This window comes from Cervus elaphus, chromosome 25, assembly GCF_910594005.1.
Source record: "Cervus elaphus chromosome 25, mCerEla1.1, whole genome shotgun sequence".
Lineage (NCBI taxonomy): Eukaryota > Metazoa > Chordata > Mammalia > Artiodactyla > Cervidae > Cervus > Cervus elaphus.
The window spans coordinates 62,647,506-62,667,223 of record NC_057839.1 but is presented as its reverse complement, the minus strand read 5'-3'; the positions used below and the strand labels follow the sequence as shown (position 1 = coordinate 62,667,223).

The 19,718-nt window shown below is 45.9% G+C and overlaps 1 protein-coding gene across 1 annotated transcript; it reads right to left on the bottom strand.

The window, feature by feature from the left end:
• Positions 1–207: 207 nt before the first annotated feature.
• Positions 208–17,370, bottom strand: LOC122683765 (60S ribosomal protein L35a-like). Its single transcript, XM_043887594.1, has 2 exons — positions 17,245–17,370; positions 208–594 (listed from the first exon to the last, which is right to left on the bottom strand). Exon 2 carries the CDS (start codon positions 538–540, stop codon positions 208–210), a length of 333 nt encoding a protein of 110 aa, XP_043743529.1. The 5' UTR covers positions 541–594; positions 17,245–17,370.
• Positions 17,371–19,718: the final 2,348 nt, after the last annotated feature.

Genomic DNA, 19,718 nt, shown 5'->3' with positions numbered 1-19,718 from the left:
TACTACAGCATGCATCTCCTTAAAATGACAGCAATCTCTTACATAACCACAATACTGTTATCACTCCCAAGAAAACTGACAACCACATTGAATGTGGCTTGTCTTTTTTCTTCATCCCTATTTGACCAATAAAAAGACAATAGGGAAAAACATTTTCTTTTCTTTTTTTTTTTTACAAATCCACACTTTTATTTATTTTCAAAAAGTTTAAATCCTCGCAGGGTACAGCATCACACGGATTCTGCGTCCGATGGCCTTAGCAGGAAGGTTACTTCGGAATTTGACATGAACCACGCCGTTGTTTCCATGAGCTCGAGTTATCTTTCCCCAGATTACTCTGGTTTTGTTAGGTTTTCCACCAGGAGTTACTGTGTTATTCTTTGCCTTGTACACATAAACACATCTCTTGCCTAGATAGAATTCAGTTTCATCTTGAGCATATACACCTTCAATTTTCAAGAGAGCAGTGTGTTCCCTTTGGTTCCGTAGACCCCGTTTATAGCCACCAAAAATGGCCTTGGACCACAGACTTCCAGACATATTTGTCGTTTTAGAAGTCCCGTTCCCAGCAGGCCTCCACAGGGTCCAAGGTGGCTGAAAGAGATGAGAAAAACGTTTTCAATTTGCATTCCAACAACCTAGTATTCTGTATTGTCTGTAAATGTTACAGCCTTTCCTCTCACTTGGAAAGCATTTGATACTTGGAGGAGGAGAAAGACTAGTTGTTAATACATTGAAAATTATAAATAAATAACTAATGAGAACCTGCTGCCCAGCCCAGGGAACTCTCCTCAGTGCTCTGTGGTGGCCTAAATGGGAAGGACATCCACAAAAGAGGGGCTTATACAGCTGATTCCCTTTGCTGTACAGTGGAAATTAACACAATGTCATATAGCAACTATACTCCAATACCCCAACAAAGATTAATTAAAAAAATAAAATATATTGCATGACCAATACATATACAAAAAAATGGAATTCAGTCTCCTAATAAGGTAAATTTTCTTGGGCTCCAAAATCACTGCAGATGGTGACTCCAGCCATGAAAGACGCTTGCTCCTTGGAAGAAAAGCTATGACAAACCTAGACAACATATTAAAAAGCAGAGACATTACTTTATCGACAAAGGTCCATCTAGTCAAAGCTACAGTTTTTCCAGTCATCATGTACGGATGTGAGAGTTGGATCATAAAGAAGGCTGAGTGCCAAAGAATTGATGATTTCGAATTGTGGTATTGGAGTAGACTCTTGAGAGTTCCGTGGACTGCAAGGAGATCCAACCAGTCAATCTTAAAGGAAATCAGTCCTGGGTATTCATTGGAAGGACTGATGCTGAAGCTGAAGCTCCAATTCTTTGGCCACCTGATGTGAAGAACTGACTCATTGGAAAAAACCCTGATGCTGGGAAAGATTGAAGGCAGGAGGAGAAGGGGATGACAGAGGATGAGATGGGTGGATGGCATCACCGACTCAAAGGATGTGAGTTTGAGTAGGCTCTGGGATTTGGTGATGGATGTGGAAGCCTGGCATGCTATAGTCCATGGGGTCACAAAGAGCTGGACACGACTAAGCGACTGAACTGAATAAGGTAAATATGGGCATGTCCATGGTTATGACTGGGAAATTTAGACTGAATATTATAAATATTGGCTTCTATGGATAAGAACTCTGGTTTCCCCCACTCCAAAAGTCCAGGTAAACTTAAGGCTAATCAATAATTTATAGGTGTAGCCGCTAATTGAGGGATTTACCAGTTTGTGTGTGTGCGTGCCAAGTTACTTAAGTCACGTCCGACTCTGTGATCCTACGGACTGTTGCCTGCCAGGCTCCTCTGTCCATGGGATTCTCCAGGCAAGGATACTGGAGTGGGTTGCCATGCCCTCCTCCAGGGGATCTTCCCCACTCAGGGATCTAACCCGCATCTCTTAAGTCTCCTGCATTGGCAGGCGGGTTCTTTACCTCTAGAGCCACCTAGGAAGCCCATTTACCAGTTTAATGAATACAAAACCCCACACCAGGCCAAAATCTAACAGTTCACAAATTGAACTTCAATCTCCATTTTCAAGACTATGCACCAGCTGAGGATCCAATTACAAAGGCAAGCTAGTGACAGATTATAGCATTATTTTTTATCTATGAAATAAATCACTCTTTTTGCTGGCCACAGAAAACGGCAACTTTAAGAATCTTAAAAATATAACATGTAAATTTGCCTTCATGTTTATTTCCTGCAAGACTTCTTATATGGATACAGTTTTCTAATAACCTAGAGTTTTATTCAAGTACTTGATTAAGTTGCCTGACAATTTTGCTTTGAACGACAGGGCATTTTTTGTTACTTTGGCAATAATGATTAATATTAGCTTGTCTCTGACAGAGGTAATAGGTGCTTGTTTGATTTCAGGTATGGAACTGTGTTTGGCCTTTCCTAGTTCTTGTGGATTGAGGAAAATGTTATGTAATATCTTATATGAGAATGTCCTAATAAGCAAGAAATAGTCAATAATCATGTTAATATTGGAGGAAGTATTAGTTTTTGCTTTCGTGGAGCAGCTACTGTTGACAGCAGAAGTGTTCCAAAAGGAAATAGTGATGTTTGCCAAGGTGCTTCTATAAGGTGTGAATGTTAGGGAGTAGCTACTGTGTTTTAAGTGTACTTAAAATATCTGATATGAAACCAGGCTTATATGGATTGAATTATGCTCCCACCCCCGCAATGATATGTTGAAGCCCTAAGCCCCAGTACCTTAGAATATGGTCATTTTTGAAAATTGGGACCTTACAAAGGTAATCAAATGAAAATAAGGCCTTTCACATATACGCATTACCAAGTCTGAAATCTGGAGAAGGAAATGGCAACCCACTCCAGTATTCTTGCCTGGAAAATCCCATGGATGGAAGAGCCTGGTAGGCTACAGTCCATGGGGTCGCAAAGAGTCAGACACGACTGAGTGACTTCATTTTCACTTTCATGTCTGAAATAGACAGTGGGAATCTGTTGTATAGCACAAAAGGCTCAGCTCAGTGCTCTGTGGTGACCTAGAGGACTGGGGAGAGGTGGGTGGGAGGGAGATCCAAGAGAGAAGAGATACAGGCGTGTATGTAGCTGGTTGCATTTCGTTGTTCAGCAGAAACTAACAGAACGCTGTAAGGTGAGTATACCACCCCCCCGAAAAAAAAATGAGGTCATCAGGTTGGACTCTAATAAATTATAACTGGTGTATTGATAATAAGAGACGCTTAGTACACAGAGGCCCACGCAGGGAAAATATCATGTGCAGATAAAGGCAGAGATGGGGTGATGCTTCTACAAGCCAAGAAACACTAAAGCCAGAAGCAAGGAGCAAACCACCAGAAACCAGGAGCAAGGTGAAGGCTTGGACCAGATCCTCTGTCACAATCTCAGGAGGAACCAGCCTGGCTGACACCTTGACCTTGGACTTCTAGCCTCCAGAGCTCTGAAACAATAAATCTGTTGTTCAAGCCACCTCGTCTATGGTACTCTGTTAGCAGTCCCAGAAGACTAATACCTAGGCCGAGATTTTGAGCAGATGTTTGGGGTTTTGAGGGGGGTGGAGTTTCTGCACTGACTGGGTTATAACCAATGTTAGCGTAAAATTTCCCTCACGGAACTTGGTAGTATTAAGTTGGGGTATTCCATACATATTTTCTTGAGACTTTGGAGTTAAATTGATTGGCTATTTTACTTTACAGTGAATCATGTGTGTTGTATTAATAAATTATAACTTGTGACGCACTAACTATGTAGTCATGTAGTCATGTCCAACTCTTTCTAGCTCGTCAGGCTCTTCTGTTCATGGGATTTTCCAGGCAAGAATACTGGAGACGGTTACCTTTCCCTTCTCCAGGGGATCTTCCCAAGCCAGGGATTGAACCCACATCTCCTGTGACTCCTGCATTGGCAGCTGGATTCTTCACCATTGAGCCACGTGGGAAGGCTCATGTGGATATCCACATAAAAATTTAATCAGAAAATATCAGACCTTCCAATGTATATTATGGGTTGATTTCTTTTAAGGATTGACTGGTTTGATTTCCTTGCCATCCAAGGGACTCTCAAGAGTCTTCTCCAACACCACAATTCAAAAGCATCAATTCTTTGACACTCAGCCTTTTTATGATCCAACTTTCACATCCGTACATGATGCCTAGAAAAACTATAGTTTGACTATACAGACCTTTGTCAGCAAAGAGGTCTATCTGCTTTTTAATATGCTGTCTAGGTTTGTCACAGCTTTTCTTCCAAGGAGCGAGTGTCTTTTAATTTCGTGGCTGCAGTCACTGTCCTCAGCGTGTAATATATAATATACATACTCACACCCATCTACAGATACACACGTATGTATGTATGTGTCCTTGGTTCTGCTTCTTTGATTGAACCGTGACAGATGTCCATAGCATTTGGATCCCCATAACATTGAATAGCCAGACTTTCTTCTATTTTGTTTGACCCCTCTCCCATTAGTAACTCAATGCCGTGCAGACACTTGCCTCTGGTTGTCACCCACAGCGTCCCGCACCTGTTCCCTGTTTACATTGGTACTGCTGCAATCCCCACTGATTTGCAAACCTGAGTACATTTTGAGGATGTAAATAACCTTTGAAAGCAAGCTGTGTCTAAGAAACACTTCCCCAAGTGTATAAGAATAGATTTATATCCACATTGGACCTGGCAAATATCTGCATTAAAAAGAAGGCTTGTTTTTTCTCTTCATTCCTTGGATGTCTCTTAATCCATTTTTTTTTTTTAGGTGAGATATCTTATCCTCAGGCTGGTACAACAGAATCCTATAGACTTTTAGTCTTTTTAAGCATTTAGAATCCTTTTAGTCTTAAGCAATAAACTGTGTATTTCTCACAGTTCTGGAGGCTGGGACGTCTAAGATCAAGGTTCCAGCATGGTCGGTTCCTGCTGAAAACCTACTTTCTGACTTGTAGACAACTACCTTCTTTAAGTCCCTAACACAAGGTGAGAAGCATCCAGTTAACCTGTGAGGACTTCTGCGGAAGGACCTACATGGATACTCATGGTGGGGTGTGTCTGACCATCGAGAGGCCCTCTCTGCACAGTAGACCTGTACTGGGAGGGACAGATTCAGGAGTAACTCTGTAGTTCCTCTACAAGCCCTGAGGCCAATGTAAGTGTCACACATAATGGGGATCCCAACGTGTAATAATTGAAAGCTTCCTCCAAGAGGAGGAGGCCAAAGAGGCCAGAGACACTGGCAGACAACGTGCTAATGATTCAGAGTAAAACATGGCAACCTTTCAAAGAATGACGACCATATTCTCTGTTGCGGGGGTGTGTGTGCTAAGTCGCTACAGTCACGCCAGATTTTTTGCAACTCTACTGACAATAGCCCGCCAGGTTCCTCTTCCATGGGATTCTCCAGGCAGGAGTACTGGAGTGGGTTGCCATGCCCTACTCCAGGGAATTTTCCCAATCCAGGGATCAAACCCAAGTCTCTTAGGTCTCCTGCATTGGCAGGAGGGTTCTTTACTACTAGTGCCACTGGGAAGCCCTCTGCTAGTGCAGGTGGCTTTAAAGAGTGATGTCCTTTCACATTCTAGTACATTATATTCTTCGTCCTAGACCAAGGTTCAGCAATACACTGAGAACACAGACCAAGTCGGCAGACTGGCTCCTTATTCCAGCTGCAGGAAAAGCATCTAAGCACTGACACGCTGGGATGAGTTGCTTCGGGCACACATCTGCCTGGCTTCCAATGATGCCCTCTTTTGCTGGAACTGCCTGCACCCATGATGGCATTCCAGAACTCTCCAGCAACAGGTATGGACACATGACCCAAGCTGGGCTAATAAGATTCTTTTTCCTTAGAGTTTGGATTTTACTAGAATGGTGTTATGGACTGAATTGTGTCCCCCTAAAATGCATAATGGAGAAGGAAATGGCAACCCACTCCAGTATTCTTGCCTGGAGAACCTCATGGACAGAGGAGCCTGGTGGGCTACAGTCCACGGGGTCGCAAAGAGTCAGACACAACTGAGCAACTAACACTTTCACTTTCAAAATGCTTAAGACCCTGATGCTGGAAGGATTGAAGGCAAAAGGAAAAGGGGGCAACAGAGGGTAAGATGGTTAGATAGCATTATTAACTCAATGGACATGAATTTGAGCACACTCCAGGAGATAGTGAAGGGTGGAGGAGTCTGTGTGCTACAGTCCATGGGGTCACAAAGAGTTGGACATGACTTAGTGAACAATAAAAAAAAATGCACATGTTGAAGCCCTAATCCCTAATATGATAGTATTCAGAGACGGAGCATTTATGACAGTAATGAAGGTTAAATGAGGTCTTGAGGGTGGGGCCCTAATCCAATAGAACTGGAGTCCTTATAAGAAAAGGGAGAGACACCAGATATTTCTCTCCTTCTGCACACAGACACAGAGAAAAGGCCACGTGAGTGAGAAATGCCATCTGCAAGCCAAAGAGAGGAAGGTCACACCAGAAACCAACATCTTGATCTTCAGCTTCTAGACTCCACGGCTATGAGAAGATAAATATCTAGTGCTTAAACCATCTAGTCTGTGGTATTTCATTATGGCAGCCTGAGCAGACTAATACAAATAGTAACATATGGGTATCGTATATCAGAATTATTTGGGATGCAAGTGGCTGGAATCTAGCCCAACTGACTTAAGCAGAAGGGAATTTATTGACTTGACAACTGAAAAGTATAAAGGTAAAATTCAATCAAGGTTAGTTTCATCTGGGAGCCTGAACATTTTAACAGTACCCAGATTCTGGCTACATTACTTGACTCTCTCCTCTGGGTGGTGCAATCTCAGATTATTGCATCAAGAAAGCTAATCAACTCTAGTTTACAGCTCCCAAGTTCAAGTCCATGAAGAAGAGTGTAATATTCTCTTCCTTCAGTCTCAGCAAGTGGCTTTGCATTTCATTTACTTTGCTTGAATTGCATGCATGTAGCTGAGCCAATTCTCAGCTGGGAAAATGTGATGCTCTGACTGTGATTCACCTGAAGCCAGGTGTGGAGTCAATAATAGAATAAAATAATTAGAATAAGAGGGGAAACAAAAGACAGCTTCAGGCTACCAAATGCCCTCTACCTGGGGCCATGGCCGTGTTCACAATGCAGACAGAAGCACAGAAAGCTCCGATCAAAATGAGAGAAGCGAGTGACATACACATGCAGAAGAGAGAGGGTCAGAAAACAGAGAGGCAGATCCTGGCTCCTGGTTTTCCAGGGTTTGCTTTCATCTCTTTCCGAGATAAATCCATTCTTTCTTAGGGTTGATGAGACCCGTTTGTGGCTTGATAGTATGTTCCCTTTCTTTCCTCTAAGGGTAACTTGCATTTAATACCCGTGTCTGAATATTTGTGTTCCCCCAAATTCATGTATTGAAATCCTAACCCAGAAGTTGATGGTATTAGGAGGTGGGGGCTTTGGGGAAGTGATTATTAGGCCATAAGGGTGGAGCCCCTATAAGTGGGGTTAGTGCCCTGATAACAGAGACTCCTCAGAGCCATTCCTTGCCCTCCCACCATCTGAGAACAGAGAGGGAAGCAGGTCCTCCCCAGACTCTGCATCTGCTGGTAATTTGATCTTGGACTTCCAGCTTCCAGAGCTGTGAGAAGAAAATGTCTACTGTTTACTAGTCACCCAGTCTATCATATGTTGTTACAGCAACCCAAATGGACAAACATTGGTATACCTTATTAGAAGCCAAAGACATTAACTAATCCAAAGAGCTCACCAAGCTAACCGCTCAGTGCTGGGAAAACAAGCAGAATATTTTCCTGCTGAAGGAGCAGTCTGCATTGGAAGGGAAAGCAACCAAACTATGAGCCACAGTCTGAGACAGAAGAGTGGACATTTATTGCTTTGGCCCCCAGCCTTCTCACCTTGTCTTGTGGGAACCTTTGCCCCATTCTCTGATGATGCATTTTTGAGGCACGCTGATTCCATGTGTGAGTCAATCAGCATAGGATCAGCACATCCCATTCTTCTGACAAGAATGACTGGCTTCCTGATGGTCACAAGGCACAAATGCCACCCATCCCAGCTAAGGGTATTCAGTTCCCAGGCTTTTGTTGTTCTCAGGGAGGTATACTGCCTTTTCCTGTTGGCGTGAAACAAGGAAGGCTGGTGGGGCTGGAACAGTAGTAGATATCCTATGAGCACATAGGGCCTGTGCATGAACTGAACATCAGGGAAGAAAAGCTGAAATATCTAGAGACAGAGCTCTATCCCAGTGAAATACTTTGATTTCAGCCTGGATCAAACCATACCTGAAGCAAGAGCTCCCTCTGGATTTCTTCAGTTTTGAGAACCAGAGTCCTTTTCCTTTTCATAAGCTGACTTGAGTTAGGGGTTTTATCATTTGCAGCAGAAAGAATCATAACTAACATAGCTTTGGAAAAAGTTGGGTTTGAGGAAAGATGTTAGGCAATCTATAAGATGAATAGGCTAAGTTACAAACATAGACAGCCTCTAAAACTCCAGTAGGTATGCTTTCTCTTTTCTTTGAAATCACAGAACACTTTGTTTTCACAACTTACATGGCATTTATCACACATTGCCTTGCATTGCAATTACAGCTCTTGTATGGTGGGTACAAATTTCACCATGATAAAAACTCTGGTGTACAGACATGAAACTTTCTTTATTGTTTTATAATTGAGCTTAATTTAGCTCACAAGCCCTCATTTCTGCTAATGGCTGAGAACTTAATCTTGCCGGTTCCTGGCAATTTTTCAGCCTTGGTTGAAAATTCAGTGTCTTGGGAGAGAAATACATATTGATTCAGGCTTACTAATCCCTTCACCCCACCCTTTTCCTTTGGGGGTGATCTGTGTCCTAGCAGGTATGGCCAGGAGGCAAAGGTCTGGTCTGGGAGCCAAACTCTGACCGCAGCGGGACTCTCTGACCACAGGGGGCGCTCTCTGAACACAGAGGGCCCTCTGTGATTGATCCCGCGGAGCCGGGTTGTCATCACTGCCGTCTCTGTTCACACTCAGGTCTTAGCTCAGCTTCTGAGAACGCAGCCTCACTCCCCATCAAGCCCCCAGCTCAGGTTGCCCACCAGGTTCCTGATCTCAGAGCACAGTCTCCCACCAACATTGCACACGCACCCTCAACAGTCAGCTGTTCTGGAACACCCACTCCAACTTCAGGGGCTCCCTTTTCTGCACCCCAAGAAGCACCTCTTGCAGTTTGAGACATTTGAGGAGTCGGCTCCCTTCTAGATGCTCAGACAAGCCTGAGCTGCTCTTGGGTCTCAACCCTCCTGGGGAGGGGGGCTTCTCTCAAGAGGGGCTGAATCTCTCTCTCCCCACCCCTGTCTTGCTGTCCACATCGTGTGCTGAGGACCAGCTCTCTACTCTGGGCACCCCCAGGTAGGGCTGCTACATCAACAGTGATGACAACCCTTTTTTCCTTCACCTGCCTGGATATTACAGTGGAAAACTGTGATTTCTGAGAACATACTTCTGCTCTGGTTTCCCAGAAGCTCACCCCAGAGCTCCCCAAAGTGGAGTCTGGTGACTTCACCTGCTGGCTCTTGGGGCCAGCTCTTCCCCTGCGACTTCATGGTCTGGTGCTAGTGGAGGAAGGGCCAGGAGAAAGCTACGAAGCAGCGTTACTGGGTAGGAAAAGCACCCGAGGTCTACTTCACAACAGGATCTGGCTCAGTGAGCACCAGGTGCCCGGACTGGCTCCGTGTGGGGGACGGTCACTGGGCACCACCCTTGCTGGTACTCTGACACCCTTCCGAGGGCCAAGCTCCCCCCACTGTACAGAGAAGCAGAACCAGTAGAAGGATCTTGCCCGGCCATGCGCATGTGCTTTTTCTTTAGACAGTTGGTCCCGGTGTGATGACTCTGTTTTCAGCCTCTCGAAGTTGGCTCTAATATTATCTATTAGCAGCTTCCTGCTCGAGGGACCACTGCATTTTTAGCCTCTCAAAGTTGGCTTTAGTATCATCTATTAGCAGCTTCCTGCTCAAGGGGCCAACCTAGAGCTTCCTTGGATGTTGGGTTAGGTGGGGTCCTCTGTGGCACGTTGAGGCATCCTCAGAGCTGTAGATTGAATTGTGTCCGTCTCCCGCCACCCCCCACCCATAGCCATGTTGAAGTTCTGGCCCCGGGTCCCTACCGATGTGACCTTGTTGGACACAGAGTCCTGGCAGATGTAAGCAGTTAAGGGTCTAGGGGAGATGAAGTTGGGTTAGCGTGGCCCCTAAACTCAATGATTGCTGTCAACCCAGGGACTGATGTCCTTCCGGGAAACAGACAGGGAGTTCAGGGACACAGGTTTGCAGGGACAAGGCCACGAGAGGATGGAGGCAGACTGGAGTGCTGTGTCTACAAGCCAGGGCGTGTCTACAGCCAAGGGCTGCTGGCACCAGAACCTAGGAGGAAGCTGGGATGGACTGACCAGGAGAACCTTGGGTGGGAGCCCGGTCCTGCCAATACCTTGATCTCCAGCTTCTAACCTCCAGAGTCGTGAGACAGTAAGTTTCTGCTGTCGAAACCACTCAGTCTGTGCTACGTCGCTACAGCAGACCTGGGAGGGGAATTCACCCAGGAGTCTCCCTCCTGAGCCTCTGCCCTCAGGTCGGATATCCTAAAGGCTCGTGATTTACAGGAATCCGGGGGACTAAACAGGAGGGACCCCACTTAGGTCCCGTTTTTGCCCCGGTTCCCCTGCTGCTCTGAGTCTGGGCCGCGGGTGGCTGGCTCAGGGATGCTCTCCTCTGGGGGTTGCCCCCCAGGGACTGGAAGTGGCCGCACCCAGGAGGCTTGGGACCAGCCCTGGTGGGGAGGGCAGCACAGGGCTGCCTGGCGACCTGGGGATAAAAGCCGCTCTCCTTGTCCAGAATGGGACTGCCTCTGGGATGCTATTTGTGACCCGGAGCTCTACATGGGGTCAGGCTGAAGGGCTCCCCAGAGGAGACCACACCCCTGTTTACCTCCCTCACCCCTTCTGTAGGGGGTGGTGCTCCATTCTCCAGGACTAGCTCCCAGTCTCAGGCTTGGCTTCCCTGGGAGCTGACCCGAGACCCAAGGTCACAACTCTTGGAGGACCATGATGTTCTCTGCTGGTTAAGGCTCAGACGAAAGCAGGTATCCTCACGCTTGGCATAGGGGCTACCTGGAGAGTTCCTTTCAACACAGCTTCCTGGTCTTGACTCTGGAGATTCTGACAACACCTCTCAGGTGAAGCCTGAGAACTGGCTTTTATAACAAGCTCCTGGGTGTTGCTGCTGCCAATCAAGAACCGCTAGATTGAGACCCACCGGCCTAGGATCTCCATGCACCTGGGCAAGGCTGACGGCCGAGAGGGCAAGCAAGCCAGGAGAGGTTGGCAGAAATTAATCTTCACATGGGATTTTTGAGGTCTGAAGACAGAGGCTGTGTGATGAGCTGAGCACTGAAAAAAAAATCTAGCATGTTTTATTTATTTTTTTTAATTCTGTTTTTTGGCCGTACCATGAGACATGTAGGATCTTAGTTCCCCGACCAGGGGTCGAACCCACATCCCTTGCATTGGAAATACAGATTCTTAATCACTGAACTGCCAAGGATGTCCCCTAGTGTTTCTGAAGGTTGGTTTCCCCGCCTAGCCTCCTGGCTTGTGTCTCAGCTCAGAGGAGTGAGCTGTGGGCAGAAGCCCCCAGAGCTGTTTACCGGTAGGTTTCTACAGGACCGAGGGATCAAAGCCATTCTCCTGGGCAGAAGGGACAAAGCTTGACTCAGAGAAGAGGAAGGGGGCATTCTCGTGTGTGTATGTGTGAGTGTGAGAGAGACAGTGTGTGTCTCTGTGTGTGTGTGTGTGTGTGTGTGTGTGTGATACATGTGGAATCATGGCTGCCTGTATGCTTTCCACTTTTCCTGATCAGGACAGAGCCAGCAGCAGCAGCAACAGCTCCCAACACAAAGGCTGGGAACGGGGCACCTGACACACACACGATCGTAGTTTCTAGTTGAACAGAAATTCCTCCTTCTGTGCAGTAACCTAGTTTTCTGAGCTAGCCCTCGCCTCCTCATTTGAGGTCCCCAGCAGTGTGGGATTTGCCATTTCCAGCCTTGCTCTCAAAGTCCAGTGTTTCATCTCCTGCCTTTTGCATGTCAGTTTCACAGATGCATCCTCTCTGCCTTTACCTCTCTGATCACTTGTTTTGTGGCTGCAGATACTCTATATCCCTCGCAGGCGGGGGACTGGGATTCTTTGTTCACAGACAGACCTGGATCCAGACCCATCACCCCTCTGCAGCCTACACATGCTTTGTGCTGCGCCCGTCGGCCAGGCCAGCAGGTGGCAGGGTGTCCATCCTTCTCGTTTTATACCGGATTCCGGGAAAGCAGCAAGCGCGGACCCCTCCCGTGTGTCTTCTCCCCTCTCAGAGTCACAAAGAGATGCTTCAGGTTCAGGGGCTGAGCTCATCCCGCTCCTGTTTCCGGCAAATTCTCATCATTGTCTGAGATGCTGCTCTGTCATCACCAGCCCCCTCTGCAATTTCTTGCCTCCACAGGTACCTACTCTGCAGGTGTTAATACCTGCACTGGATGATAATGGCGCCCCACCTGGACCCCTTCCCGGGTGGTGTGCCTGACCCCCCCCGCCCCCCACTGTCATGAGTGAGGGCTGCTAACAGCTCCAGCTGCCCCATCTCTGGATGGTGATACTTGGCTTTTACTGGAGGAGATCTTCTGGCTCAGAGTTCACCCACCTCCAGGATAGGGGAACATAGTCAAAGGCTGTCTGCTAAAGGGTGCAAAAGGCCAGCTCCTTGCCTCCAGAGGGGGTCAGTCCTAGGATGTGCTGTATGCTCCACAGCTCCAGGGGATCCTTCTAGGCTTTCTCTTAGCCCACATCCTCTCTGAGCTTCTTCCCCTTCCCTAGTCTGCTCCCCCCAATGCCCACGCCCCTGTGACTTGCTTTGTTGCAATGCTACTTTATTGCAGAGATCTGGAATCAAGCCTACAGTATCTGTGAGTGTGTCTGTACTAATAAGGGTGACTATTAGTCTTCCTTTGGGATCATGAATCTTTTATTACTGTTATTTTTTAACTGAAGCATAGTTGATTTACAGTAATGCCAAGGCTGTATATTGTCACCCTGCTTATGCAACTTATATGCAGAGTACATCATGAGAAACGCTGGGCTGGAAGAAGCACAAGCTGGAATCAAGATTGCCAGGAGAAATATCGATAACCTCAGATGTGCAGATGACACCACCCTTATGGCAGAAAGTGAAGAGGAACTAAAAAGCCTCTTGATGAAAGTGAAAGAGGAGAGTGAAAAAGTTGGCTTAAAGCTTAACATTCAGAAAACTAAGATCATGGCATCTGGTCCCACCACTTCATGGGAAATAGATGAGGAGACTGTGGAAATAGTATCAGACTTTATTTTTGGGGGCTCCAAAATCACTGCAGATGGTAATTGCAACCATGAAATTAAAAGATGCTTACTCCTTGGAAGAAAAGTTATGACCAACCTAGATAGCATATTAAAAAGCAGAGACATTATTTTGCCAAGAAAAGTCCGTCTAGTCAAGGCTGTGGTTTTTCCAGTGGTCATGTATGGATATGAGAGTTGGACTGTGAAGAAAGCTGAGTGCCGAAAAATTGATGCTTTTGAACTGTGGTGTTGGAGAAGACTCTTGAGAGTCCCTTGGACTGCAAGGAGATCCAACCAGTCCATCCTGAAGGAGATCAGTCCTGGGTGTTCATTGGAAGGACTGATGCTGAAGCTGAAGCTCCAATACTTTGGCCACCTCATGTGAAGAGTTGACTCATTGGAAAAGACCCTGATGCTGGGAGTGATAGGGGGCAGGAGGAGAAGGGGACGACAGAGGATGAGATGGCTGGATGGCATCACCGACTCGATGGACATGGGTTTGAGTAAACTCCGGGAGTTGGTGATGGACAGGGAGGCCTGGCGTGCTGCGATTCATGGGGTTGCAAAGAGTCGGACACGACTGAGCGACTGAACTGAACTGAACTGATGCTTCTGGTGTGCAGCATAGTGATTCGGTACTTTTATAGTTTGCACTCCATTAAAAGTTATTATAAGATATTGACTATAATTCTTTGTGTTGTGCAGTATGTCCTTTTGCTTATCTATTTTATACATAGTAGTTGTATCTCTTAATCCCACATTCCCAGCATGCCTCTCCCTTCTTCCCTCTCCCCATTGGCAACCACTAGTTTATTCTCTATATCTGCACATCTCGTTCTGTTTTGCTATGTGTATATATGATATACATATATATATATTCCACATATAAGTGATAACATGTAATATTTATCTTTCTCTGAGTTATTTCACTAAACAAGATATTCTCTATGTCCATCCACATTGCTGCAAATGGCAGCATTTTATTCTTTTATATGGCTGAGTAATATTCCATTATACGTGTATACCCCATCTTTATCCATTCATCTCTTAATGGACATGGGTTGCTTCCATATCTTGGATATTGTAAATGTTGCTACTAAGAACATTGGGGTGCATGTGTCTTTTCTGAATTAATGTTTTCATTTTCTTCAGATATATACCCAGGAGAAGAATTGCTGATCATATGGTAGTTCTGGTTCTAGTGTTTTGAACAATCTACATACTGTTTTCTATAGCGGTTGTACCAAGTTCCATCACCACCAAGAGTGTACATAAAGTTCCCTTTTCTCCAAATTCTCTGCTAAAATTGTAGACTCTTTGGTGATGGCCCTTCTGACAGGTGTGAGGTGATACCTCACTGTGGTTTGATTTACATTTCTCTAATAATTAGTATTGTTGAGCATCTTGTCATGTGCCTGTTAGCCACCTATATATTTTCTTCTGAAAATATCCGTTTAGGTCTTCTGCTCGCTTTTGATAGGGTTGTTTGTTCTTGTTTCTTTCTCTCTCTCTTTTTGATTTTGTGCTATCTGAGCTGTTTGTGTATTTGGGATATTAACCCCTTGTCAGTTACAGCGTCCACATGTATTTTCTCCCATTCTATAGGTTGTTTCACTAGTGGTTTCCTTTGCTGTGCAGAAGCTTATAAATGTAATTAGGCCCCACTTGTTTATTTTTGTTTTTATTTCTTTTGCCTTCAGAGACAGATCCAAGAGAAAATTACTGCTCTGATTTTTGTCAAAGAGTGTTCTGACTGTGTTCTCTGCTAGGGGTTTTATGGCTTCAGGTCTTACACTCAGGTTTTTAGTCCATTTTGAGTTTAGTTTTGTGCATGGTGTGAGGAAAAGTTCTGTTCTCGTTGTTTTACATGTAGCTGTCCGGTTTTCAAGCCCTGCTTATGGAAGAGACTGTCTTTTCTCCATCTTACATTTTGCCCTCTTGGTCATAGATTAGTTCCCCACAGGTGCTGGGTTTACTTACAGGCTCTGTATTCTGTCCCACTGATCTATGTGTTGGTTTGGCAATTCAGCTCTTTTGTTTCCTTATGAATTTTAGAATTGTTCAGTTCTGTGAAAAATGTTGTGAGTATTTTGATAAGAATTGCATTAAATCTCTAGATTTGGGTATTATGGCCATTTTAACAATATTAATTCTTTTAATTCAAGGGTATGGGATATCTTTACATATCTTTGTATCATCTTCAGTTTCCCTCATTGATATTTATAATTTTCAGAGTATAGGTCTTTTACCTCAGATTATCCCTAGGTATTTTGTTCTTTTTGATGTGATTTTAAACAGGATTTTTTTATGTCCTGTTTCTAATATTTTATTACTAATGTATAGACAAGAAACTGACTTCTGTATATTAATCTTGTATCCTGTAACTTTGCTGAATTCATTTATTTGTTCTAATACTTTTTGTGTGGAGGCTTTAGGGTTTTTCACATAAAGTGTCATCTGAAAATGACGACAGTTTTTCTTCTTCTCTTCCAGTTTGGATGCCTTTTATTTCTTTTTCTTGTCTGATTGAAGTGGGTAAGACTTTCAATATTATGTTCAACAGAAGTGACAAAGGTTAGGCCCAAGCTGGCTCTGTTCCTTTTAAGTGTGTGTTTTCCCCTACACTGGGTCCCTTGCCCTAGTGAAAGTCACTTAGTCATGTCCGACTCTTTGTGACCACATGGACTATACAGTCCATGGAATTCTCCAGGCCAAAATACTGGAGTGGGTAGCCTTTCCCTTCTCCAGGGGATCTTCCCAACCCAGGATCAAACCCAAGTCTCCCACATTGCAGGCGCATTCTTTACCAGCTGAGCACTAGGGAAGCCCCCTTGCCCTAAAGGTAGGAAATAATGAAGCAAGTGGGGCCCGTGTGGGCTCTAGGCTCGTATCAGCGGCAGAGGCCCAGGGCGCTGCCTGTGCAGGCCACAGCTCTGCTCAGACACAGCTTTGGCTGCCAGTCCCCTTTGCTGCTCACAGCCCATCAGCCACCAGCCTCTGCCACCCCACCCTGTTGTGGAATCACTCTGCATGACAGATGGGCCCCTTGCGGCTTCTCAGCATGTATCAGAGGGTGAGCTCTGCAGAGCAGATGCCATCAGAGGTCTGGGTGGTTTCAGAGGCACTGCTTAAGTAAATGCCAACAATGGTCTCCACGGCCCCGTGCCGTGGAGATCTACCCTAGGACTGGGTCACCTCTGCATTCCACAGTCAGATCTTTCCCCTGAATCTGGCTACCCCAGATTCAGTGCTGCACTGGGATATGGAGTGGTGAGGGCTGGAGCATTCTCTCAGATAGGGCTGGGGGGCATGGTGAGGGGGATTCAGGAAAGCCGGCAGCTGCTAGAGCAGACCCCTCTCTGCCTAGCTGTGGGGGCAACCTGTGCGCATGTCTTTCTTTGAGTGGTGTCCAGGCTCCCTACAGCCCTTATAATAGTCCCAGCAGTCCTCCAGTCAGCCAAGGGGACTTCTCTCTCCACACAGGAAGCCAGGACTGGGAAGTCCAACGTGTGGTTCAAACAGCTTACTCCTCAGGTTGAATCTCCACCGATATGTGGTTTAGTCGCTAAGTCATATCCAACTCTTGTGACCCCATGGACTGTAGCCCACCAGACTCCTCTGTCCATAGGATTTTCCAGGCAAGAATACAAGAGTGGGTTGCCGTTTCCTTCTCCAGGGGATCTCCCTGACCCAGAGATAGAACCCAGGTCTCCAGCATTGCAGGTGGATTCTTTACCATCTGAGCCACCAGGGGAAGCTTACAAGCTTCCTTTTCCTCCCCATTTCCTCCCAGGGAAACAGGCCCCAACCTAATTACTTCTCTTCCCTTCGTACCTGGTTATGCGTGTATCTTTCTTGCAATGCTGGTTGTACAGGAGTCTTTCTGTCAGTCTCCAGTTTGCTTTCAGTGAGAATTGCTCCACATGTGCATGTATTATTGATGTATTCACGGGAGGAAGTGAGCTGTACAACTTCTTACTACACTATCTTGATGCAAACCTCTGCACTCTTCTGCTTTCTCACCCTCCTTCTTGAAAGTGAAGTGAAGTGAAGTGAAGGCGCTCAGTCATGTCTGACTCTTTGCGACCCCATGGACTATATAGCCTACCAGGCTCCTCTGTCCATGGGGTTTTCCAAGCAAGAGTACTGGAGTGAGTTGCCATTTCCTTCTCCAGGGTAGCCCTCCCTCAAAGCATCGTGTCCATCTGGCTCTTGTCTCAGGCTCTACTTCTAGGGGCCCAAATTTAGAGAATGTCTACCTGGAATGTGTAGTGTTGTGTGTGTGGGGGTGTGTGTGTGTATGTAGCTGACTTGAAGCGTGTTCCTCCATGAACTCACACCCTTCCCTCCGTCCCCACACAGCACTGTCCACAGAGAGATCTGTCCCTCACCTCGTCTGCTTCCTCCTTGTGCTGTCTGCATGTTCTGCAGGGCGTACCACCAGGTTTTATCTGGCCACTCCCTGCTGAGAAGGCCTTGATTGCCTGTTCCTCCTCGTGGCCACAGGCAAGACCTCAGTAGACCTCCTTGTACATGGTCCCTGGGACCGGTGTGACCATTTCTCTGAATGGACAGATGGGAGTGAATTCTGAGCCTTGGGCACATGCAGACTTAGCTTTGTGGAGTCCTACATACAACTGCCCTGGGGTTTCCCTAGGTCCGTAGGAGCTGGATGTGCCCAGCAGCAGCAACACACACGTGTTCCTGTCTCCCCAAATCTCCAATACTGGGTGGGGTCTTCCCTTCCATTTTGCCATTCTGATGTTGGTTTTCCATCACTAATTTTGTTTTCCTCTCCATTGCTAACAGCTTTCAGCACCTCTGCACCTGCTTTTTGGGTATTGGTGCTCCCTGGTGTCTGCCCAGCCACCCCATCCACCCCTTCAGCTCTTTTCAACCCTTACTATCTTTGTTTTTTAATTTAAAGGACTTTGTTGTTGTGTACAGTTAAACTGTCTTCTCTAAGTGGGCCATCTGTCTCTTTTCCTTGTTTATGACAGCCTTCACTGAGCAGAGATCCTTAAATGCCACTGCCTTATGCTCTCATTGTCACATGGAGATTTTGATGAAAATGACTCATTTATATTTCACTTGCCCTTTATTGCAGTTCCCCAACCAGGATGGAGACACGAGTCCACAGGGACCTGGGTTAAGGGGCACTTCGAGTTACAGAGACCATTTTCACACAGAATTATGCTCGCTTTCTGTTCTGACCCATAAATCCAGCCTTTCTACCTTGGCCCTCTCTTCCATGAACTTGAGTTATTTTTCCAGAGCTCTTTGGTCCCCCTGGTGGACCACTCCCTGGACCCTACAAGTGCCACAAAGCCCTTGAGCTGCATAGAAAACATGTTAGCACGCCAACCTGGTCCCCACACTGCAACGTAAATAACGCGAGTTTGATTCCTCTGCAGACCCTCCAGAGAGGAATTGTTCATCTTTGTGAATCTCAGTTGGCCCCCAGTCATACATTGTTGCTCTTAGAACAAGCAAGCAATATTATAGCAAATGCCCGGGTGGATACAAAATGCTGCACTGTGTGGGCTGAGAAGGAAGCTGTTATAGTTAGTGGGGGCCTTTGGGGGCTCCTGGTATGATCTTAGGGGACAATTGGGCACACTGGCAGACTGATGCTCTGAGGGAGGAGAAGTGAAGGACTGGCCATGGTCTCCCATGTAAGTGATGACCAGGGGCAAATAGAGTGGGTTTTCAGGGGAGTGAGCCCAGGAACTGCAGCCTCCATTTAAACTCTGAGCATGGAACAGGTCTTCTAAGCCCTAAATCTCTGAGGTTCCCTAGTGGCTCAGTGGTAAAGAATCTGCCTGCCAAGTTGCAAGAAACAGGTTCGATCCCTTGGTTGGGAAGATCTCCTGGAGAAGGGAAATACTACCCACTTCAGTATTCTTGCCTGGGAAATCCCATAGACAGAGGAGCCTGGTGGGCTGCAGTCCAGAGGGCTGCGAAGAGTCAGACATGACTGAGCATGAGTGCATGCCTGCAAATCATACTTTACTAATCTCAAATTTTTTTCCTGGTTCAGTCTTGGAGCTTTTTTTTTTAAAAGTCGTTGGAAAACTTTTGAGTATACTGGGAACAAGTTGAGCATGCAAATCTACATTTTCAATTGTAAATTGTATGAAATTTGGACACAAATCAAGTATTCCCAATGAAAATTTAGCATACAAATTGAGATGTATTGTGAGTGTATAATACACATTGGATTTGAAAGATTTGATAAAGATATCTTAATTTGTACTGATTTCATATTGAAATCATATTTTGTATATAATGGATTAAAATGTGTTATT